Source organism: Pteropus vampyrus, unplaced genomic scaffold (assembly GCF_000151845.1).
Source record: "Pteropus vampyrus isolate Shadow unplaced genomic scaffold, Pvam_2.0 Scaffold14, whole genome shotgun sequence".
Lineage (NCBI taxonomy): Eukaryota > Metazoa > Chordata > Mammalia > Chiroptera > Pteropodidae > Pteropus > Pteropus vampyrus.
In genome coordinates, this window is record NW_011888795.1 from 9,529,215 (window position 1) to 9,552,388 (window position 23,174).

The 23,174-nt window shown below is 54.1% G+C and overlaps 2 protein-coding genes across 10 annotated transcripts; one reads left to right on the top strand and one right to left on the bottom strand.

Moving 5' to 3' along the window:
• Positions 1-6: 6 nt before the first annotated feature.
• CLCN2 (chloride voltage-gated channel 2) lies at positions 7-14,053 on the top strand. Of its 4 annotated transcripts, none has more exons than XM_011382297.1 (24): positions 7-62; positions 2,357-2,513; positions 2,659-2,790; positions 3,141-3,269; positions 3,355-3,488; positions 3,586-3,663; positions 3,746-3,824; positions 3,948-4,073; positions 4,173-4,257; positions 4,347-4,448; positions 5,384-5,468; positions 5,601-5,756; positions 6,136-6,205; positions 6,438-6,548; positions 6,774-6,987; positions 7,319-7,452; positions 7,703-7,875; positions 7,999-8,113; positions 8,333-8,406; positions 8,648-8,701; positions 8,840-8,878; positions 9,097-9,201; positions 13,209-13,295; positions 13,437-14,053. In XM_011382297.1, exons 1-24 carry the CDS (start codon positions 27-29, stop codon positions 13,629-13,631), a joined length of 2,670 nt encoding a protein of 889 aa, XP_011380599.1. In that variant the 5' UTR covers positions 7-26; the 3' UTR covers positions 13,632-14,053. The 4 variants fall into 4 exon arrangements, 3 of the variants coding, with proteins under 3 accessions (XP_011380599.1, XP_023381861.1, XP_023381862.1); XM_023526093.1 differs by having other exon boundaries at positions 8,651-8,701; positions 13,437-14,049; XM_023526094.1 differs by lacking the exon at positions 8,648-8,701 and having other exon boundaries at positions 13,437-14,049.
• On the bottom strand, positions 13,966-22,996 carry FAM131A (family with sequence similarity 131 member A). 6 transcript variants are annotated; one of them, XM_011382276.2, is made up of 7 exons: positions 22,414-22,539; positions 21,140-21,200; positions 20,012-20,154; positions 17,741-17,834; positions 17,328-17,510; positions 17,029-17,145; positions 13,966-15,708 (listed from the first exon to the last, which is right to left on the bottom strand). In XM_011382276.2, the coding sequence occupies exons 4-7, from the start codon at positions 17,808-17,810 to the stop codon at positions 15,233-15,235; spliced, it is 846 nt and encodes a 281-aa protein (XP_011380578.1). In that variant the 5' UTR covers positions 17,811-17,834; positions 20,012-20,154; positions 21,140-21,200; positions 22,414-22,539; the 3' UTR covers positions 13,966-15,232. The 6 variants fall into 6 exon arrangements, with proteins under 6 accessions (XP_011380578.1, XP_023381872.1, XP_023381874.1 ...); XM_023526104.1 differs by lacking the exon at positions 21,140-21,200 and having other exon boundaries at positions 22,414-22,996; XM_023526106.1 differs by having other exon boundaries at positions 20,012-21,200.
• Between the last annotated feature and the right edge of the window lie 178 nt (positions 22,997-23,174).

Sequence of the window (23,174 nt, forward strand, 5' to 3'; positions counted from 1 at the left end):
CCGCAACCGCGGCGGCGGAGGAAGGGATGGAGCCGCGAGCGCTGCAGTACGAGCAGACCCTGGTAAGAGAAGCAGAGCCGATCCTTGAGGAGTACGCTCCGGGACCGCTGCTCCTGGTTACCCCTGGAGCTCGAGGACTGGGGGCCTACCCTTACCCTCCCCAGCCTTCTGAGCTGGGGAAACTGAGGCTTAAGGGCCAGAGGGATTGGAGGGCTAATGGTTGGAAAGCTGCATGCAGGTTTCTGGCTGAGGCGGGGGGGGGGGGGGGGCCTGCAGAGGACAGGGACATCAGGTGCTTATGCCAAGTGTCCTTCCCTTTACCTCTCCCACTCACATTTTCTTTGCTCGTCCCGCTCACCACCTGAACCCGTCTCAGCACCCCACTACCCCTACCCAGAACCACTCACACCATTGAACTTTCTATACTATCTCCACCACCCAGGACTTTCCCTCTGTTCCCAGTAAGTGCATTTAACTGTGCTAGACATAGAAACAAGAGCGTGTATATAGGAAGATGGTCAGACCCAAACCCAGCCCCAGCCCCTATCCCTGCAGGCTGGCAACCCAACATTAGCAGGAACCTCTCAGTGTATTCCCTAGAACAAAAGTGACCTGCCACCCTGGAGAACAGGAGCTTTAGTGAGTATGGGTCAAGCAGGAATGGGTGTGGAAATTGGGACCTTTGTCCATGCTCACTCTGAGTATCTAGCCCCAACCCATGCCAGGGATATCCCTTGACCTCATAAGACGCAGGGGTCCTGGGCTCTGAGCTGACTCATGGCCAGCACTGTAACCTAGTGTTTGAAAAGCCTTGCCTTTTGCCCCTTCCTGTATCACCGGTGGAAGACCCAAACTCTAGGGAAGGGAGTGAGCCCTGTGGCTCCTTTTTAACAGCTGGTTCTGGAATTTGCCCAGGAAGGAGGCTGGGAGGGAACCTCTCCAGGAGGAGGGGGCCCCCAGGCTATAATTGAGGCTGGGAGGTGCCCAGTTAAGAGAGGGAGTGACTGGAAGAAACAAGATGACAGAGAGAGGTGGCATGGGTTGGGGTGAAGCAAGGGTAGAGGGTAGAGGGGCAGGCCTTCACATAGGGTGAGAGGTGTCTGACCATCACAAGCTGAGAATGGGGCATTGATCAAGGAAGCCAGGCACCTGGCCCTGAAATGGTGTCTCGCATCAGCCACATCTTCATCTCCTGCGCCTGGTCTCTACCTCTGGAATGAGTTCTCAGGGTCAAACTCTCTCCCAGGCACTCACTGCTCCAGTCTCTCCCACTTCTCCTTTCGATCCCTTTGTCTTTCTCTCACAGGCTCACCTCCCACTCTGACACTGTATCTGCCTCTTTATACTCTATTTTCTTTCTCTCCCTTCCTCCTCCCTTCTTCCCCTTTCTCTTCTCTGCTCCTTCCCCTGGCCTCTCTTTTTCCCCCTCTTTCTCCTCTCACTGGCTCCCTCTCCTCTCTTTCCTTGCTATCATTCTCTCTGTCTCTATCTTTCCCTCCCTTTCCCCCCCCCCAACCCCAACAGGAGCCCTTTGTGTCCAGAAGCTCTGCGGGTGGCAGCCGGAATCTACTCCTCCCCACCCCCCAACACACGCCCAGCTTGGCAGGTCTAGCCATGGCTCAGAGACTCTCCCGTCCCATCACCCCAGCATCCAGTCACAGCCCAGCTATCAGCTTCTGCTATCTCCCAACCCACCACTGGACTCAGTGCAGTTCCAGAGTGGGCTGAGGCCACCACACTCTCTTAACCTACCCAGAGAGACTTTCTACTCCCAGCTGGGCTAGCAAGCTGGTAGAGGGTGGGGGTGGAGAATGGGGACAAGGGGATTAGGGTGGGTGGGAGGGGTGCAGCTGAGTCGGTCACAGGCCAGAAGCCCAGGAGGAACGTGATAAGGATTGGAGCCCCGCCTGCTTCTAGGCCCAATTCAGCTGCCCCCAGCTCCTTGAGGCCCTTATTGTTACCCATACGCCCTTGACCATCCCTTATTCTCTGACCTTCCCTCCTCCCACTTTCTGACTGCCTTAGGTTTTTCCATCTTTCCTCCTCTGAGGCCTTCCCTCCCACTCCTCCTCAGTGCTCCCCTCTCCCCCGGGGCCTGTGAGAAGAGGACTGATTATTCTGCCACCCCCACAGCTGTGTCCCTGTACCTTGGCTGTCCCCATCACTTCAGCCAGGACAGCCCCCACAGTCTACAATGTGCATTGTTCCCACATACCAAGCCAAAGTGGGAACTGGGTTCAAGGAGGGGTATATAATGTGGGGGCTAGGAGAAGGGGAACTGAGGCCCCAGGAGCCCTCCCTGCATCCCCACTCAGCCCACACACGTCTGCTAACCCCCATCTTCCCCACTGCTCAGATGTATGGCCGGTATACCCAGGACCTTGGGGCCTTTGCCAAAGAAGAAGCTGCTCGGATCCGCCTGGGAGGGCCCGATCCTTGGAGGAGTCCGCTTTCCCCTCGGGCTCCCCCAGAGCTCCTGGAATATGGACAGAGTCGTTGTGCCCCGTGCCGCAGTGAGACCTGGGTTGGGGCAGGGGATCTAGATGTGCTGTGCTGAGGGGGACAGAGGCCATTAGAGCTGCCCATTGGACGTTGGGAGGGTCAAGGGTAGGAGCACTTTGGTGCCAGCCTTCCCATTTTTCCCTTCCCTGCTCCCAGTCTGTTCCATACGCTGTCATAAGTTCCTAGTGTCCAGGGTTGGTGAAGACTGGATCTTCCTTGTCCTGCTGGGGCTCCTTATGGCACTGGTCAGCTGGGCCATGGACTATGCCATCGCTGCCTGTCTTCAGGGTGAGGACAAGGGCTGGCGGCGGGAGGGCCGGGAAGCACCAACCTGCTTCCTCCATGCCACACTTGTCCAAGTATCTTGGCTACTTGGCCAGCCTGAGTATCCATCTTCAGACGTAATCACTGACACTCACATAGGCCACAACTTCTTGCCTCCCCTCTCCAACTGACCATCTCATCTTCAGTGATCTCTGTCCCAGTGAAGACCCTCTAGGGCCCCCTCCCTGCCCCTTGTATAGGATTCTGTACGATATTCTCTGGGACAGCCCGTCATGTCAGTATGTCCCAGCATACTGGGTGTACACATGAGGGTATGCACATCAGGGGTCCAGCAGCACATCCTCTCCCCACAGCTCAACAGTGGATGTCCCGGGGTTTAAACACCAGCCTCTTGCTCCAGTACCTGGCCTGGGTCACCTATCCTGTTGTCCTCATCACTTTCTCAGCTGGATTCACACAGATCCTGGCTCCTCAGGCTGTCGGTACTGTAGGAGAGGAGGGTTGGACAGAGGTGGGACCTCTGAAATGGGCACATCAAATGACTCTCCTGGGACTGTACCTCTCCAGGATCTGGCATTCCCGAGATGAAGACTATCTTGCGGGGTGTGGTGCTAAAGGAATACCTCACCCTCAAGACCTTTGTAGCGAAGGTCATTGGGCTGACCTGTGCCCTAGGCAGCGGGATGCCTCTTGGCAAAGAGGTAACTGCAGGTTGGGGAATAATGGGGAAATGAGGAAGAAGGCAGGTCAGGGTCAGGGTGTGCCCCTTCCCACTCACCATCTGCCCCCACCCCCCAGGGCCCTTTTGTGCATATAGCAAGCATGTGTGCCGCCCTGCTCAGCAAGTTCCTCTCCCTCTTTGGGGGCATCTATGAGGTAAGGGGGACCCTGGGAGAAGGCAGAGGAGAGATGTGGGCTGCTGAGCCATGCTGACTACCCTTTCTACCACTCTTGCCAGAACGAATCCCGGAACACAGAGATGCTGGCTGCTGCCTGTGCTGTAGGAGTGGGCTGCTGCTTTGCAGCACCTATTGGAGGTAGGCAGTCTGTCCAGCCCCCTAGCCCTGCCATTGGCCTCGCCTACTTTGCCTCTGTCGTCTGGGTCTGAGTCTTGAGGCCAGGCCAAGGCCTCAGGTGGTATTCTGCCTGCCCCCTTGCAGGTGTCTTGTTCAGTATTGAGGTCACTTCCACCTTCTTCGCAGTGCGGAACTACTGGCGGGGCTTCTTTGCTGCCACCTTTAGTGCCTTCATCTTCCGGGTCTTGGCGGTTTGGAACCGTGATGAAGGTGGGGGGCACTTACAGGGTGAGGGGAGCCCCTAAGATGGCTCAGGTGGGGCCCTTGACACTACACCTGCCTCCCTCTGCTACTCTGCATTCCCTCCAGAGACCATCACCGCTCTCTTCAAAACCCGGTTCCGGCTGGACTTTCCTTTTGACCTCCAAGAGCTTCCAGCCTTTGCTGTCATTGGGTGAGGAGCTGAGGGATCTGAGGCATGTTGGAGAGGAGGAGGTAAAAGAGGGAAGACCACCTTTTACCTGCTGCCTCTTTCCTCTCCAGTATTGCCAGTGGCTTCGGGGGCGCACTCTTTGTCTACCTGAACAGGAAGATTGTCCAGGTGATACGGAAGCAGAAAACCATCAACCGCTTCCTTATGAAGAAGTCAGTTGGCTCTGGGCTCCTCTCTAGCCCGCTTTGGGTTGTGTGAGCGTGACAGGGGGTTGGGGGTGGAGGCAGTGGCAGGTGTGATGGCATATAGTGACCCAGTTAAAAACAGGCATTCATTTGGGAAAATCAGCCAATGGCGTTTTCCAGGCAGATCAAACACTTTGGCTCTTATGTGGACTCCCTGAAAATTGGCACTTTTGAATTTTTAGTCAGTGGCAGAGGGCATTGTGGATCAAAGACTAAGGCTTCCTTAGGCCCTTGGTCTGGCCCACATAGCAGTGCTTCATGGAGAGCCTTTAGTTTCCTCCAGTGAAGCATGGAGATGGGTGAGTTTGTTGTTTTTTGTTGTTTTTTTTTTTTTTAAATCTCTGAGCACAACTCTCTCAGTTGTGACCCTGAGGATTAGGAGTGGGGAGACCTGTTTGGGACTAACGTCCTTCAGGGAAAGGGCAGCCAACTGAACCTGCTCCCTATGGCACCTAAGTGGTCCCAGCTTTCCCTAACACTGACTTTTATTCTAAGTTACTTTTATTCTCTATTACTATAGAGAAACAGAGGCAGAAACTTTTCCTCACTTTCACACAATGCGCCCTTCAGCTGGGGCTCCTGAGCACAGAGGGAGAAGACAGAGTTCAGAGGTGTCCAGGAGAGGGCCGGGGGGATGGACTTTATGCCACTGCCACCGATTTAGGGAGTCAGGAGCCAACAGAAAGTCGTTTGGGCTCATAATAACCCCAGATGGCCATCCCTCTTGGGGCCATCGTATCATGAATAGCAAAGGGGACCTACTCTCAGCACTGTGTGTTTTTATGTAAGAGCCAAGGCTCTGCTGTGACCTCAGCCCTGAGGTATGTGAGGGCACCCAGCCTCTCACCAGTCTCTAGTAAGTGCACCACCCATGTTTGATGCTGTGAAACCTATATCTCTAGACGCCTGCTCTTCCCGGCTCTGGTGACTCTGCTCATCTCCACTCTGACCTTCCCCCCTGGCTTGGGACAGTTCATGGCCGGACAGGTAACCCCAGGCAGAACAGGAACTTGTGCTTTTGCTTGGGATGCATCCCTTCTAAAGCCAACAGCCTTTGCTCTCCTATGCGCCCCTCCCCTCATCTGTCTGTTCCCAGCCTGAGACACTGTTCACCTATAGCTCTCACAGAAAGAGACACTGGTCACCCTGTTTGACAATCGGACGTGGGTCCGCCAGGGCCTGGTGGAGGAGCTAGAGCCGCCTGGAACATCACAGGCCTGGAGCCCTCCACGTGCCAACGTCTTCCTCACCCTGGTCATCTTCATTCTGATGAAGGTGGGGCTCCTTACAGATGTGAATCTAAAGCTTACAAGGGCTCCCCGGCATTGTTCTCAGCACTTTCCACATATTAACTTCTTTGAGCCTTACAACAATGCTATGGAAAGGTACTATTAGTACCCCCGTTTTAAAGGTGAGAAGTCGAGACACAAAGAGGTTAAGTAATTGGCTCAAGGTCACACAGCTAGTGGCACAGTGAGGATTTGAACCCAAGCCATGTGGTTCTCAAGTCCTTCCCTATCCCTTCACCTTTGGAGAACTTTGGGATAGCTGGGACATTTATTACCTGATAAGAAAAGTAGGCTCCTGGGGGTGGAGCTGGGGGCTGCCTAAAGCCAGGCAGCACCTCTAACTTTCAACTGCCTCCTGCCTGCAGTTCTGGATGTCTGCATTGGCCACCACCATCCCAGTGCCTTGTGGGGCCTTCATGCCTGTCTTTGTCATTGGTGAGTCCTCATCTGCCTTTTCTCCCAGCCTGCACCCCTCTCACCTTCTGGCCACGCCCTGCCTGGGAGTGGGTTTTGGTACAGCCCCAGTCCCACCCCCTACCCCTACAGGGCTGTCCCCTGCACTGAATGACCCACTGGCCCCTCCCCCCACCCTCTGACCCTCTCTCTTTCTAGTGCCCCCACCCTCCCCCTCCACTACCTGTTTCTCTTCCCAACTCCCTCCCTGAAGGAGCAGCATTTGGGCGTCTGGTGGGTGAAAGCATGGCCGCCTGGTTCCCAGATGGGATTCACACGGACAGCAGCACCTACCGGATTGTGCCTGGGGGCTATGCAGTAGTGGGTGAGCGCTCCGGGTCCCTATCTGTCCTGGAAAACCCCTGGTGGGGCCACAGGGTCCGGGGCTCTGGTGCCCCCTGCTGGCAGAAACTAGGCTTTACCACGACGCAGAAGCCCAATCCCAGAACTGTATTGGGTGGCCCTGAGGGCCCCCACAGGATTGTCCGCGGGTAGGGAGGGTTGTCTGGGGCCTGGGCACCCTGAGGAGACTAAAGGTGGCTATCCTCAGGGGCGGCTGCGCTGGCAGGAGCAGTGACACACACAGTGTCCACAGCTGTAATCGTGTTCGAGCTCACAGGACAGATCGCCCACATCCTGCCCGTCATGATCGCTGTCATCCTGGCCAACGCTGTTGCCCAGAGCCTACAGCCCTCCCTCTATGACAGCATCATCCGAATCAAGAAACTGCCTTATCTGCCTGAGCTGGGCTGGGGCCGCCACCAGTACGGAGGGCCGGAGGGCCGGGTGACAAGGGGGATGTGGATGAAGGGTAGAAGGCATCCTAGGACCCCCCTCACACCCTCTTCCAGCAAGGTCCTTGGCCAGTGAAGCTGGAAGACCAGCCACCTTGCTCTTCCTGGCCAGAGCAGCCCTTATCCACACCCTGGGGGAGCTGTGGCTGGCCTCACCTGATCTGAACAAAGGCGGGGAGTACTCCTTGCCCCTTAGCTCTTATCCCCCTGGGCTCTGGGGTCGTGTTATGGCCCTGTGATAGAAGTGCTCTGGGCAACTCTCCCCATACTGACCACAAGTCAAGTGCCTCTCTGCCCCCAGGCAGTACCGGGTGCGAGTAGAAGACATCATGGTTCGAGATGTTCCCCATGTGGCCCTCAGCTGCACCTTCCGAGACCTGCGGTTGGCACTACACAGGACCAAGGGCCGCATGTTGGCCCTAGTAGAGTCCCCTGGTGAGACCAGGATGGGGCCCAGGTGCTATGGATGTGTTCCAGGGTCATTACTCAGGAAAGGGGAGGGAACAAGAGCTCCTGACCAGTCTCCTTGGTCCCAAAGGGCATGGCCAGCATTTGCCAGTCAGGAGCTTTCCCTCTGGTGTGTGGCCTGTGTCCAATTCCCCAGTCCTGAGTGTGAGAAGAGGCCAGGGGAGGGGGAGAAGGGCCTTACCCTCGGCTCCTGAGTCCTTCCACATGCTCTGTCCAGAATCCATGATCCTCCTGGGCTCCATTGAGCGCTCACAGGTGGTAGCACTGCTGGGGGCCCAGCTGAGCCCAGCCCGCAGGCGGCAGCACATGCAGGCGTGTCGAGCAGCCCAGATCACTCCACCACCCGATCAGGAGAGTCCCCCCAGCCCTGAGACCTCAGTCCACTTCCAGGTGAGGGGAAAGCCCCACAGCCACACAGACTTCCTCCTAAATGTCATTGTGTAGACTGATCAGGAAGGTAACCTAGGGTTAGTCTGGGGCCACCGCCTCACCAGCCCCTTCCTGCTTGTGCAGGTGAACGCAGAGGACTCGGGCTTCCCTGCAGCCCAGGGGGATACTCACAAGCCCCTGAAGCCTGCTCTCAAGAGGGGGCCCAGCAACTCCATGAGCCTTGGGGAGAGTCCCCCAGGTGAGCCCAGCTCCCACTAGCGCCTCCCTTCATCCTCCAACAGAGCCAGAGCCCAGCCCCTGAGACCACACAAGGGTCCTGCATACCTTTTGGCTGGGGCTCATCCCAGCTAAGAGGCTGCCTGGATGGGCCAGGGGTGGAACAAGGACGCCTCTCCCCTTGCCCTCCATTCTTCTCCAAAGATGAAAATGCCTGGGGGCCTTTTGTCTGGAAACACAGGGAATGTGGAACAGGCTGGCATTGCCCTCAGGAGCCTCTTCTGTGGCAGTCCACCCCCCAAGGCTGCTTCAGAGGTGAGTGGCTAGAGCCTCTCCATCTAGCTTCTTTCTAGCTCGCTCGCTCTCTGATGCTGTGATCACCTCTCCATTAGCCTTGCAGTGCCTGTCTCCATTCTGCCTGCCCTTCTGCCCTTCTAGATGTCAGCTCTGTCCCTGTAGTGTGCCCTTCCTCCCGGGCTCCACTACTCCTTTCACCTTCCTCCTCCTTATAACATCAATTCCTCTTCTCTCCTGTTCGGCTCGAACAAAATTGGAGAAGTCAGAATCATGTGACAAACGCAAGCTAAAGCGGGTCCGAATCTCCCTGGCGGTAAGTGCCCACTTTCTTCTGCAGCTCAGGAGCACTAGACAGGGCAGGCCAAGTCTAGGTGGTAAACTTCCCCCAGTGTGTGGGGGGCACACCCCCTTTCCCCAGCCCCAGCTGCCAGCCTCCCTTCCTCTCTTCCAGAGTGACTCAGACCTGGAAAATGAGATGACCCCTGAGGAGGTAAGGTGTGACTGGACTCTGGACCCTGTTTCTTTCAGGGTGTGTTCAGTCATCATCTTGGCTGCTGTTCCCATGGGAGGGACCATGGGGTAGGAAAAAGGTGCAAACCTCTGAGGCATAGGGGCGGCAGTTGGGGAGCACTCCCAAGGCCAGCTCTCGGGGAGGTAAGAGCCACTATTGGCACCTTCTTCCTAACCCTCCTAGTCTCGTACCCTCAGATTCTGGAGTGGGAGGAGCAGCAACTAGATGAACCTGTCAACTTCAGTGACTGCAAAATAGACCCTGCCCCCTTCCAGCTGGTGGAGAGGACTTCTTTGCACAAGGTAGGGCCAGCAACCAGGGACTGGCCTGGGATTTCAGGAGCACAGGGTGAGGATCTAGGTCCTCCCACAAGTTTGGACTCAAGCCAGTGAGGGAAAAGGGGACAGTAGAGAGTGGGCTCTGTGCTGAGATGTTTTTCAAACACATTAGTTCAAACGATGAGAGACCAAAAGCCAGGTCCCCTTAGCCTCTTCCTGCCTGTGGTGGGGTCAGGCATTATTTTTCCTCTTCTCAGCCCTGCCCCCAGGGAACTCTGGACCAAAGCAGCAAACAAAGACAGGGCTCAAGCTGGGTGGAAGCCAGAAGGCCAGGCCAGGGTCAGAGCTAGGCAGGAGGCTGCCAGCGCCCAACAAGGCTGATACGCCCATGCTGAACAAAATGGGTGAGAAACAGGCAGGATAAGAAAATCTAATAAACAAGCTAACAAACATCCAAGTAGGGGTGGGGACACTGCAGAGAAGAGATAAACAAAGATGAGAAAGGCCCGGCAGGGGGCTTGGAATGTCAGACCCCAGAAAGACTGACTTAATGTAGGTCAAAGGAAAACTGGTAAGGACATAGGAAGGAAGATAGCTCAGCAGAAGGGCAAAATGGCCTACAGAAATGGGGAGAAAACCTGAGTGCAGACAGATTGGTTTTGGGTGAGGCTGACACTAGAGGAGGGCAGGGGCTCTCTGTGGAGGACTGCCTCCCCATAATGGGACTGTGGCATCACTGGCTGGGTACCTGCAGGCTTCTAAGTAAAGGCAGGTGATTGCAGGCACACCCAGCAGGCTGCTAGGGCAGAAAGCAAGGGGCGTTTCAGCTAAATTGTTAGATTTAATGTACAAACCTCTGAGGCATAGGGGCGGCAGTTAGGGAGCACTCCCAAGGTCTGTAGCTTGAACTGCTAGCTTAAACGCAAGTTGTGCCTAAGAGCCAGCCCAGTGAGAGCAAGCAGGGGCCTGGGAGGAAGGACAGGGGACAAAAAAAGAAACCAAGGAAAAAAAAGCAAAAAGTTAATAAAGGAACTTATAAGCCTTTGGGTAAAAGACCTCAGATCAAAGTGAGTGGGGAACGGCAGTTCAGTTGCAAGGAAAAAAGGAAAGAGACCTGAGAATAATATATTTGGCTTTTATTTAAAGCCTTTCCTCCTAAGATCTCTAAAGCTTTTCCATCATCTTACTTAGTCCTCAAACATTGCATAAAGATGATGATAATAACGCTGACATTTTTGTAGTGCTTGCCGTGTGCCAGGCACTGGGCTAAGCTCTTCACATGTTTAATTTAATCCTCACAACCACACTATTAGATATTGCGACATTCCAGTTTTTATAAATGAGGACATTGAGATTCAGCAAGGTTAAGCAAGTTGACCAAGGTCACACAACTAATAAGTAGCAGAACCAGGCCTAGAATCCAAGATGGTCAGACCCAGAAGCCTGTGGATTTAACCGGTTTAATACGTGGGGAAACTGAGGCAGTGAGGAGGTCACTTGCCTGAGTCAGTATAGCAGAGTCAGGCGCAGGGCCCAGATGTCCTGGCCTCAGTCCCAGGATTCTTTCACTGGGCCATGCTGTCCCTCCCCCTGTCAATTCACTGTTCCCAAGCTCAAGAAATGCAGGCTCTCCAACGAGCTCCCTGGTGTCTAACTAAATTAAAATGAAAAAGAACAAAGTAGTTGTTTGTTACAAACTTAAAAATCAGAGGAAAAGAAGAAGCCTTTGAGGAACCGACGAACAAAAGTACAAAGAACTAGAAGCGATAAGAACATAAAAGATTAGAATTCAAAATGTCCTTGTAGGCCTGAGGAGTCAATAAGTAGTAGCCCAATTAAGTTCAGGAGGGGAACATTCAGAGGAGAGAGAGAATACACTGGAGACTATTTAGGAACCTGTGCAACTGGAGATCACTGTACCAGCTAAGTACCTCATTCATTCAGAGGCCACCGACAGAGAAACAGTGGGTGGAGGTAGGGGAAGCTAGAGTGGCAGCATTAGGCCAGACTGGCTGAACCCAAATCCTCACTCTGCCATGTGTTAGCTAGCTGTGTACCCTTATGAGATTTCTTAGCCTCTGTGTGCTTCACTTTCCTCATCTGTAAAATGGGGATCGTAGTACCTACATCATAGGGTTTTCTGAGGATTAAAGGAGTCGATACATGTGAAGCACTTAAAACAGTACCTGAATCATAGTAAGTATTCAATATATGTTAGGAATTACTACTGCTGCTGCCGCTAGTTATACTGATGGGCAAACAATCGGGGACTTTAAAAGATGGTGTAATGAGGGAAAGGCTGAAGTATGGAAGACATCGATGTTTTCATAAAAGGATGAGTGATATGTGAGGCTGGAAGCTAGGGTGCCTGGTATAATCTAAGGCCGGAAAGACAGGTGAGCTTGGAAAAGGCCTTATGAGCCATTCTGGGGAGTCCAGGCTCTAACTCAAGTTGGAGAAAGCTGAAAGGGTGGAAGAGCCAAATTGGAAGGGAGATGGAAAGCAGAACCCCTTAGGATGTCACAGCCCTGTCCTGGTGAGAATGATGAGAAAGTTGGGGAGAATGACCAGGATATTCAGAAAGTAGGTCAGTGAGGCTTGGTGACCGCCCAGGGCAAGTAGTTTACAAACGTAAAAGGCATGTACCCTGCCAGCTCACTCTGATTAGGATTATGGAGAATAGAAAATCCAGGGGAATGATTTAATAAGATCCTTGGGAGAAGATGAGAGGCATTATTAAACAGTAAGACAAGGCCAAGGGATTATTAAAACAGGAAATCTTATAATAAAGATGTTTCCCTCCAAAGTCAGATGAGAAAATTAAAGATAACTTGTAGCACGTAGGATTCAAGTTAGATATGAGGAGGAACTTGCTAACCACAGGACAGTTTTGACATAGGTATTAAAGAAGCACAGAAAAGCTTATGCTAAAACTGAACTTCTAGCTCCTTTTGTAAGTACTGTCATGCCTTAGAAGGAGAAAGTTAGGAAAGTTATGGAAGTCCTTTCCTAAGGAATTCAGCAACTGTGTAAGAAAAAAATTTTAAGTGTTAAAACAAGTACAGTGACTTCTGAGTAACTAGTACTTAAGAAGCTGGGAATATTAATGTCCATTTTGATTCAAACATTAAGCCAGGAGGCTTACAAGTAAACTCAAAACAGTGTGATAAATGATAGGCCAAAAATTCCAGGAACTGCTGAGTCAGTAATGTTTTTCAAGACATCTGGCGCAAGAAAATCCATTTAGAGTACAAGGGGAGCTGGCTGACAATTTCTGAACCCTTGGTGATTACATTTGAAAGCTTGGGGGAGGGCCCAAAGTAAGAAAAACATAGGCAGGAAGGGGGAGTTGTCCTCTGGACTGCAAACTACATCTCAACAGGACCTGGGATGCTTCCATCCCTGGAAAAGGCAAACTGCATGAGCGACAGAGTGCTGCAGGCCCATGTTAGGGGGGGCTGGAGCCAAGGTGAAGGGATTACCTTAACTGGCCAGCCAGCTGAAGGCAAACGGGGAAGCATGTGTCAGCCCCTAAGGTAGGGTGAGATTCAAGGCCAGTTTCCTTAAAGGGGCATGCGGACCCTCCCTCCTAGATATATCCAGGACTAGAATGCATGAAGAAAAGTAGCCTGGGGCTACTTCTTACTGATCCGAGCAAGTCATTTCACCACTGAAATGACTGTCCTATAGAATAGGTATCATACTTCTCTAGACAGTGCTAAAATTAAACACTAATATGAGAAAAACCGAGCCAGGTGCCCAATCATTAGATGTCATATTTGAACAGTTGTTCTCTCCTCCATCCTCCTTTCTAACATGGGACACAGAATCCTTCCTTTGTCCATTTCTTCATCAGCATAAGCAACATAAAGATTCCCACTATAAAGTTTCTGAGGACTGGTTGTACATTCTCTTTATTCTTTCCCTCTGGTGGTCCTGCCCCCACCATCTGTGATAACCCTTCCATTCCCCCATTCCCAACACCTTATCCTCATGCATAAAGTCCAATGTATTTTCTCACCACCCTTCAGACTCACACCATCTTCTCACTGCTGGGAGTGGACCATGCTTATGTCACCAGTATTGGCAGACTCATTGGAATAGTCACCCTGAAGGAGGTGAGATGACAGTGGCCATCAAAGCCACTTCAACTTCCAAAAAGGCATAGAGACTTACGTGCAGCTCGTTTGGGGGAAGTGCTGGGGAGGAGTCTGAGCAGGGGCTCCGAGTCCACACATCTGACCCTCTCACCTTTCCAGCTCCGGAAGGCTATCGAGGGCTCTGTCACAGCACAGGGTGTGAAAGTCCGGCCACCCCTCGCCAGCTTCCGTGACAGTGCCACCAGCAGCAGTGACACAGAAACCACTGAGGTGCACGCACTCTGGGGTCCCCGTTCCCGCCACAGCCTCCCCCGGGAAGGCAGCCCTTCTGACAGCGACGACAAGTGCCAGTGAACCCCTCAGCGGGTGGCCTGGGATGGTGGTGGCCTTAGCTGTCAGCCCAGATCCTCCAGCTCTCCTGTTCTTTCTGCCTTGGGAAAGTAGGCAGCTGTACCTGAAGGCTGGAGACCCAGCCTCCCTTCCAGACTGGGGGTACCAGCTTTTCATGGTTTCTTCTGCCTGGAATCTGACCCAGTGCCCACCTGCAACAAGTGTCCCAAGGGCAGGAAGACCAGCACTGCCCTGGCAGGATGAGGGTGGGGTCGCTTAACCCCTGCCACCCCTTTGTGGGAGAAAGGGGGAGAACTGAGATGGGTTTATACTGGAACCTCCAATGACCAGATGTATATAGAGATTTACAAAGATTTTTATATTAATTTAATAAAACAAATTCTTAAATAGAACAAAATAAACACCTACTGAGCCACTTATATATAGAATGCCTGTGCCCATCAGCTCTTGTTCTTACCTTGGGCTCTCTTACCTGCGAACCCTACAAGGCCCGAAAGCTGCAGCCCCCCACCCCCCAGCCGGAAAACTCCAGAGGATCTGGAATGCAGGATCTGCAGTGGCCCCCACTGCTTGTTCATCAACACCATGGCTGGGAGAGAGGCCCCCAGTTCTGTAGCCTTGGCCTCTCCTTCAGCCAAGAAAGGCACTACTCTCTTTTCCTCCCCAAGGAGAGACACTCCCCCCTCATGACTGTCACCACTTGGCACAATTCCTACCCTGCTCAGGCATCAGCAGACAACTACCTGGCCACCAGTGTGGCCCCCTGGTGGCCCTCTCTGGAAGAACATTGAAGTCACTGGCTCTGTAGCAACCACAGCTGTCCCCTTCTTCCAATTCCACCCTAAAGAACTCCGTGAATGCAGCGGCCTGATGGCCTGGGAGCCGCCAGGCCCGTGCCCACACATACTACACGGGGCTGGGAAAGGACCCAGACCCCTTCAGGGCAGCCAGGAAAAGGATGGAGGGTACATACTTTCATCATTCCAATGCCTCCGAGAAGATCCAGCTGAAAGAACATACAAAACTCCTCTTTCTTTAGGAAAAAGAAGGTGGTTTAGAGATGATGAAGAAGAGGTGAAGCACAGCACGAGCCCAGCTGGGAGAAGGGGCCCTGGGGGACAGCTCAATCCTTAGGCTCCCTGGGTGGGGGTGATCTATCAAGCACTGCATGTGGACTTGGAGGTGAGGAGAGAAGCAGAGAGGAGAGAGGCAGGGGGAGGCCGGGCTTCCTCCTGCTCTATCCCACACAGCCCAGTCACAACCGTCCCCTCAGGGGTTCACGTCATCTGAGGAGGAAATATGTATGTGGCGTTTTTTGATTTAAGAACATGAACATCACTGTCTGCCACAGCTGTAGCCATGCCCCAGGGGCCCCGGGCAACCCCCGGCAAACCCCAGGAGTGGGGGCAGGACATGCGCCCCCAGCCTGGCCCCTGCCTCCTCTCCAGACACTTTCATGCAAAACACACAATGAGGAGTGAGTGCTCCCAGGAGCCCTCTAGGCTTTGGAGCTCTGCTGGAAGCCCCATGCCCACACTTGGGCACAGAGGCTCTGCCCCCAGCAGCAGCCAGGGGACGCATGCCACCACCAGGCATAAATTGGGTTACTGTTCCTCCGGCTCCACTTCATCCTCGTCTAAGGACACCACCCCAGAAGAAGCCACGTCAGAGGCTTGCCGCTGCTGTTGCCAACTGCCCACCAGTGGTAGGCAGAGCGACTGGCTGTCCTCGCAGGGAGCTGGCTCCTCCTCAGCGGGGGAAAGGCAGGACTCCGTGAGAGGTGAGTTGTAGAGTGAGTCCTGGGCCTCCAGTGGGCCCAGGCTGCGGAAGGCACTTTCCCGGCTGGGGGGCAGTTTGGCAAGGAGCAGCTCTTCGCCCAGCAGCTGAGAGGCCAGGCGGGCTGGGGAGCCCAGCAACCCATCCTCTAGGCTGCAAAGACTAGAGCACAGGGTCTCTGGGGACACGGTCTGCGAGCAGTCGCTCTCAGGCTCCACAGAGCCCTGGCGCATAGACCGGGAAAATCGGTGGCCAGTGAAGAGGTCTTGGAGGTGGGGTCCCAGGGGCAGCTGCCCAGCCATGTCTGTTGGGGGAGAGAAAAGATATCCCTGCTAGCCCCAGCTCAACTGACCAACCTGGAAGCCAAATTTTCTCCACTCTACCCTCAGCACAGTTTCTGGGGATGGTGGGCAGGAGCTGGAGAACTTTGGGCAAGTCACTTAACCTCTTGGTGCCTCAATTTCCTTTGTGATGAATTGGAGATTCTAATATACCTTATCTTTGGGGGTTGTTGAGAGAACAAGAGTCTGGCATACAGTAAGAAAGCAATAAATGCAGTGATACCATACACGATCATACAGATTGTTCACTGCACAAGGGGAGCCTGTCCAGGCAGTGAGAGCTGAAATTCAGCCCACACTCTGCTCACCAAGCAGCACGCCCTGGCATGGGCCTGCGCCCACCAGAGAAAGGGGTGCCTTTCTCTAATTTGCACAAAGATTCCACATGGGCTAGTAGTGACCTTGGATAAATGTTAATTATCATTATACCAGGGATCAAAGCAGGACTGGAACTCAATCAAACAAAAATGCTGTGATTCGGGTCTGTCTTGGTCTCAGTCATCCAAATCACTCCCCTTTGGAGCACAGCAACAGTCTCTAATCTGCTCTAATGTACTGCCCACCTTGGAGAACTTATTAGCTGGAGGGGTAGAGGCAGGTGAAGGCAATCTTCAAAGGCAAAGAGGTGGGTGGGGGGATAGTGGCCTGGGAGGCTTGAGCCCAGAAGCTACAGAGAAAGTCAGCCATGTGGCCCAGAGACTGGCAGAATAAAGAAGGGCTGTGCACAGCTACACAGCCCCACGGAGTCCCCTCTGCAAGCACTGGCCCAGAGAAAGGCCCACCAGCAGGTCTCAGCTAGAAAGTGAGGATCCTACTGAGCTGGAGCCAGCAGCCCTATGGGCGGTCCAGCAAGCCTTCCTGTTTGCCTGGGGCCACAGCCCAATGAGATGCTGTGTTGCTGCACTGTACCTCATCTGTGCTGCCACATCAGGACTGAGGCTGCCTCAAGAGGGCTTTCAGAGGTAAGGCACAGCAGACTCTCCCAGAGACGTAGTAGTACATAAAGTGTTGGTGAGGTCTGAGTTTTTTGTTTGAGGACTGCAAGACACAACTTCACAGACAGACTGAGAAGGCTCAGGACCTATGGGAAAAGAACTACTCCACTTCCACTTGCTGACTGCCCACCCAAGAGCACGAACAGCCCTCCTGGCCCTGGAATGTCCAGGACTGCCTGGACAGAGTCCGTCCCTCTCCTCTCCCCTTCTGAAGGCTGAGCTCTGAATCACAGGACCTATCAGGCAGTTCCACCCCAGCTGGCAGCACTAGCATGGGATGTCCCTCACCTGAGTCAGTTCCCCCAGCAAAGTCCTCATCATAGGATTCATCGGTGGAGTCCTCGCCATCCACTGAAGACCATGCCCGGAGCTTGGCTTCTGCAATGGCAAATTGCTCAGCCACTCCTATTGGGGAGGACATGGAATCCATTAGCAGAGAAGGTGGGCTAAGATTAAGGCTCAGCTTAGAGACAGGAGAGGGACGACTCAGGGCTGTGGAAAGACTCCAATCCCCACATCAGGCCTGAGTAGATGAGAAAGAGCATCCCTATGAAAAATGCATGGCCGAACCCCTTTCTGTTACTCACCTGCTGCAAAGCGAGCCTCTTGTTCACCCTCGCTGAGATCTGAATAGGAAGAAAAGGCTGATTCCAGGGCAGCAGGCGAGTCACTTGGCTTGCTCCAGCCCTTCCACTCAATGAGGTGAGCCACTCGGCCCTGAGCCATGGCGGTGGGCTTGGTCACGTGGTCCTTCACCACCTGGGAAATACCTGGAGGTGGGGCAGAATCAGGAAGCCTGGTAAGAGCATGGACCAGGGAGCATTTGAGAGGGACGTGGAAAGGTGGTGGTAGTTAAGATCCACAGGTGCCTTGGGTGGAGGAGGGGGCTGGGATTCACCTGAAAAAGGGAGATCCCAGAAAGAGCTCACAGGATAAAGTACCTAAGGACGTGTGCAAAAGGGAGGGCCAAATGGCCAGAGGCCTGGGAAGGGGTGCATACCATGCAGGGAGGATCTGGCCAACGCAGCGATCTCCTGAATAGTTAGGGCTCTCCGGGACTTGGGCAGCATCGCGACTGTGTCTCCAACATTCACCTTGGGTGACAGCATCAGAAGGTAAGTGCTCCTCTGACAGCAGTGTCCTCCCATACCCCCACCCAAGGCATCAAGGAAAAATGGGAGCTGGGAAGAGATACCGGGGCAGCATGTGTCCCAATGGCTGCTGGGATATATAAGAAGACAAGAAGAAAGTACCAACAAGCTATGTCCTCCCGGGGAGCAACAGAGACTCGGGCAGGCCCAAAGGAGCAGAACTGTAGCTAACCCTCCACCTTCCCAACTCCCAGAAGGGAAGGAGGCAGGAAGTAAAGAACCATGGAGTAGGGTCTTTGAAAAAAGAGAAAGGAGAAGGATACAGTATCCAGGTCCCCTCCTTTTTGCTCCTCTCCACCGTTCAGTCTTCAGACCCACATTCTAGCTGTTTCTAGAGCCTACCAGGGCCACACACTCAGCAGAACCAAAACCAAACCCAACATCTTCTCCAACATATCTGGCCCTGCTTCCAGACTTCCTTACTTTGCACCACTCCACCATTCACCCATTCAACCTAGCCCCAAACCTCAGCATTACCATCGACTCTCTCCCCTAAGTTATACTTATCTGTTTTAAAGACCTAATGATTCCACCTCCAGACTGCCTCTAATACAACCCTTACCCGTCCTACTCCCACTGCCACTGGTCTTCCTCAAGTCCTCAAACCCCTTGCCCGGATTAGCACAAGTGGTGGTTTCCCAAGCTCCTTCAACTCTGTGCTATTTTCTCAGCCTAGTAAGTTGTGTAAGTGTTGTTCTCGCCCCTTTTTGTGTCTGGCTGGCTCTTTCTCATCTTTTGGTCTTGGTTAAAATATCACTCCCTCAGAGGAGCCTTCCTGACCACCCTACTGTCCACCCTCCCTCTGTAGTCTGTAAAAAGTCAGCATCCTCTATCAATGTACCCTATGTATGTAATTATGGTCTATTTTGTGTGTTTCATTATGGGTCTCCCTCATTGTTCTTTAGCTCTTGGAGGAATTCAGTCTCCTTTGGTCACTGCTGCACTTCAGTGTTTAGCACAGTGCCTGGTAGAGAGCAATCTCTTAAAATAGACAGGCTGAATGAACAAGGCAAGGTATAAATGTAAACAATTTTCCTGGAGTGCAACTAGACACAACAGGTTCCTATTTAAAAATCTCTTCCGGACTCCTCCTCTACTGTTCAATGAAGTGCAAGCTCACAGTCAGGCACTGAAGGAACCCACTCTGTGAGGCCCCTGCCTCCTTCCAGGCCTGCTTGAAATCCACCACTGATCTCCTCTCCCCAGTAAAACTCCACTTCTCCACCTTCCCTGTCAGCAAGCTGCCCTCCTGCCTCCAAGCAAAGAAACCCAGCTTTCCCCTTGGGCTAAGAATGCCATCCTTGCCCAACAAAATGCTCCCTAACATTTAAGGCCTGACTCCAGTGCTACCTCCTGTTATGTTTCCAGTCCAGTTAACTCTGTCTTCTTCAACCCCACCCCCACCCCAGCATTGCCCTTGCATCTCTCCTGAGGGATCTCCAGATGGCAGGGCCTGAGTCTTGATTCACCTGGGTTCCTACCTCTACCCTGCATCTCACTCACTGCTCCCTAGCAAGCGCTGGCAAACGTTTCCCTCAAGAAATGAAGTAGGAAGCACACGCCCCCTCCCAGGCATTGCCTAGCTCTCCTCCATCATGTTCCACGCCCAAGAGGGGTTCCACCGGCCCCTTGATGTCAGGACCACCCTCTGTCCCTCCCCTTCGGTACCTGGCTGACAGGGCCCCCAGGGTGGCGCCGGTAGCCTCTGGCCAGGCCTGGAGGGAGGAGCACCTGCTGGGTGTTTCCTGGCTCGCTCTCCCTCCCTCCCTTCACTCCCCCCAGCCGCCATCCGTGCCAGCGCTCCGCGCAGCTGCGGCCCAGGCCCAGAGAAAAGGTGTATGTCTCCCTGGCAACCCATCACCATGCAACAGGGTCTCCCAGGATACGGCCCGGGATGCGCTGACGTCAGCGCGGAAGGCGTTAGCAGCCCGCCTGCAACTGGCACCGCGCCAAGAGGAGCAGACCCGCGCGGGGGCGGCCTTACTGCCGGCCGGATAGCGCGCCTCCGCTCACAGGCAAAGGGAGCCAGAAACAAGCTGGCGAGGCGGGGGTGGAGAATACAGATCTCTTTCATGTGGATGCTGCCCCCCTTCCCCCTACCAGCACCAGGGGCCCAGCACCTCTGGCAAGTCCTGGCTGTCCACGGAGGAAGGGCGAGAGGACCGGCTCCAGCCTCGGAGGGTCCGAGCAGATCCCAAGGAAGACAGAGAGAGGCCCCGAGGAAGTTCAATCCACTCCACAGCCCACGCGGGGTCCGAGGCCACTGAGGGGTGGGGGAAAGGCTGTTCAGCTGCGCTCCCAACTTGTGCCAAGATCCCCTTTTTCATCCGGTGTTGCCCTATCATTCCTCCTCACCCCCTTCCCCATCTCCCAGAATATCAGCAACCACCTGGTGCTCTCCACACTCTAAAAGCCCCTATCCCACAGCCCTGAGCTTTGGGTCCCTGGGGTCCTCTGAATATATTTTGCCATCAACACCTTAGGGATGAAACCTAAACTTTGATAAATTCTGAATCTTTTCTGGTTTCTCAGCCTGCCCATTTCTCTAGGAAAACACACCTCATTCTTCCCCTGCCAACACCATCCCCCTCCCGAACACTGCCCCCTCCCCAACACTACCTTGGACCCTTTTAGGCTTTCTGCCTTCCTTCTCTTGGTTCTTTCCTCTTGCCAGCCTCAGCTGGTATGCAGCTCTTTACTCTTGTTTTCTGTAAACCCATGATTTTCTTCTGACTTTCACCCCAGTCCTCTAAGGCTTTTTTCCTGATGACCAGTCTAGCCCCAGCCTGGTTGTTCCTGTTTCAGCTCTAAGCCAGAGTAATTTTCCTCTTGCCACCTGAGCACCCTACTCCTCAGCTTCCCATCACCTCCCAGATCACATCTACGGGCCCTGGTCTCACCTCTGCGACTTGTTTGACAAGTCCATCGTCCTCCAGGCCCTTCACGCTGCCACAGAAACATTTTACCCAGCACAGAAATCATAGGCATGCTGGCTTTGTTGATGCAGAGAACCAAAAGCCCAGAACTGCTCCAGGCTCAGCTCCCAGTTCTATTCCTATTTTGGTTCCGGATGCTGAGCCAGTCCCCTCCCCACTTGGAACCTGTGCCTAGTCACATAAGGAGAACACTCCTGCCTCATGGCTTTGAGGAGGTGGGAGTGCCAGGGGCCCAGCCAAGCTCTGTGGAGCTCAGAGAGCTGAGGCCCGTCCCCTAGACAGCGCCAACAGGCAATGTGTATCACAACTGACCTTTAGCTGGAGCAGCCGTCTCTGTCCCTGAGCCTCAGCCAGCTGGTGGTCCCCAGAAATGCTACCAACCAGAAGGAAGACACAAGGTTACAGGCCATCCTTGGCCCCCAGCTGGTACCTAATCAGGGCTCTTGAGGCCAGTCCTGAGGTCAGCCAAACTCTCCCCTGACTACAGGAGGGAATGACTTCCTATACTCCAAGCTTTAGCAGGGCCAGAGGGATCAGAGCAGCCTGCTGCTTCTCAGCTTCAAAAGCCATGAGGACTTTTTTGGACTACTTGTAGTTAGGACTACAAGTCCCAGAATCCCTCATGGGAACCCAAGGAAAATACAAATCTCAGCTAGCGTCTTAGCTACAAAGAACCTCAAATATCAACCACACTAAGACCTGTGTGACCGACCGACCACCTGCCCTGAAAGCTCAGGACACATTCCAAATCCAGCCCTCAATGTCACAAGTTCCTGCCTGGCTTTAGGCTTGGAAAACTCCATGACACTGGAATAAAGTAGCTGGCCAACCTCAGACTCATAGGACTAAGGCCAGGCCCCAGCATGCACCATCCATGGGAACCAAGGCCCAAGCAAGGGTCAGCAGTCGTGGAAAGGAAGCCCTGATGGACTCCCTCTGGGCTCCTGTTTCCCTCCACAGGGTAGGGTGATTTTTTGTTGCTGTTGGAAGTAGGGTAAGGGAACTAAGTGTTGTAAGAGGTGAGAGGTGATCAGGTGCTCACAGGTGCCCCAAGTGGGGCCTCAGTCCTCTTCATCAACAAGCTGACTGAAGTGCAGAGTAAGGTTTAATGAAAAACTCTCCGGTAGGTTCTTGGCCAGCGTTTGCAGGCTGAAGAGGGTTGGGACACAGCTGGGAGAGGCAGGTTCTCAGCATAAAGCTACTCCCAGGACAGCGAGAGAAGAGGTGTAGGTAGAGGAGGTGAGTGTACGTGGGAGGACAAGGCCAGTCGCCATGAGCTGCAGAGGGTTTAGCCCTTCCCCAGGCCATGAGCCTCCTGCCACCCTCGGTGGTGGGAATCCAGGCAGAAATATACGAGTCTACCCTGCAGAGCCCAGGAGCAGGAAGGCCATGGGAGCGAATCCAAGTCGGTTTAGCCCCTTCCCCGCTCGGGCCCGCTCCCTCCTCTTGCCTGGCCCGCCTCCCTTATGCAGGCTCCTCCCTCTCCCGACACCGGCCCCCTCCTCAAGGCCCCCACCACCCGCAGCCCGCGCACCAGGCAGCCGCAGCCCCGACGCCCCAACCCATGCCCTGCCTCCGCCTCTTACCCTGACCCGCCGGGCAACGAGAGCCGATACAGCCCATGGCCGGGCACCCAAGCACGTTAGCCCGCGCCCGGGACTTGGGCCATCGGCTTGCAGAAGGTCGGGCAGCAGCAGCCACCGGGGAGGGGAGAACCTTGAAAAGGGGAGGGGGTGAGTCGCGCATCCGCCGCCGTTCCCGGGAGAGGGAACCGGTCCGGTGACGTCACTGCGGGGGCGTGGCCATTCGCGTCACCACACAAAGCAGGCGGGGCCGAGGGGACGTCATGGCCACGCAGGGGCGGCCCGGGGCGGAGTACGGAGATTGTCCTCCGCTCCCAGGCCCAACTGCGGAGCGGCCCCTTAAGGTGGCTGGGACGGGGAAGAAGTGGAAGCGACGACAACGGATAGGCAGGCACTCACTGGGCCCAGACTGCCATTCGCACTGCATGGGGACATAAGACCGCATCCAGTCCCCTCGTTTTCTTGAAACCATAAAGGTCTTTGCCTGCTATAAACAGCCTGAAACCCAGGATCTTCTCCACGCAGAGGTCTGGATCACATTCTGATAGAGGGGAAACCAGCCAACTGTATTCTATTTAGTACCCCACAGCAATGTCTCCTCCCTTCATCAGCAGGGCATCCCACCACATTCACCTCCAGAGCCCAACCCTCCAGGAAAGTGACACCCCAGCCCCCACAATTATGGACAGGGAAAAGGCAAGAGGGGTGCCAGGAACAGTGCTATAGTGCCAGCTCTGGAAAAGCTGCCCACAGATCTGTACCTT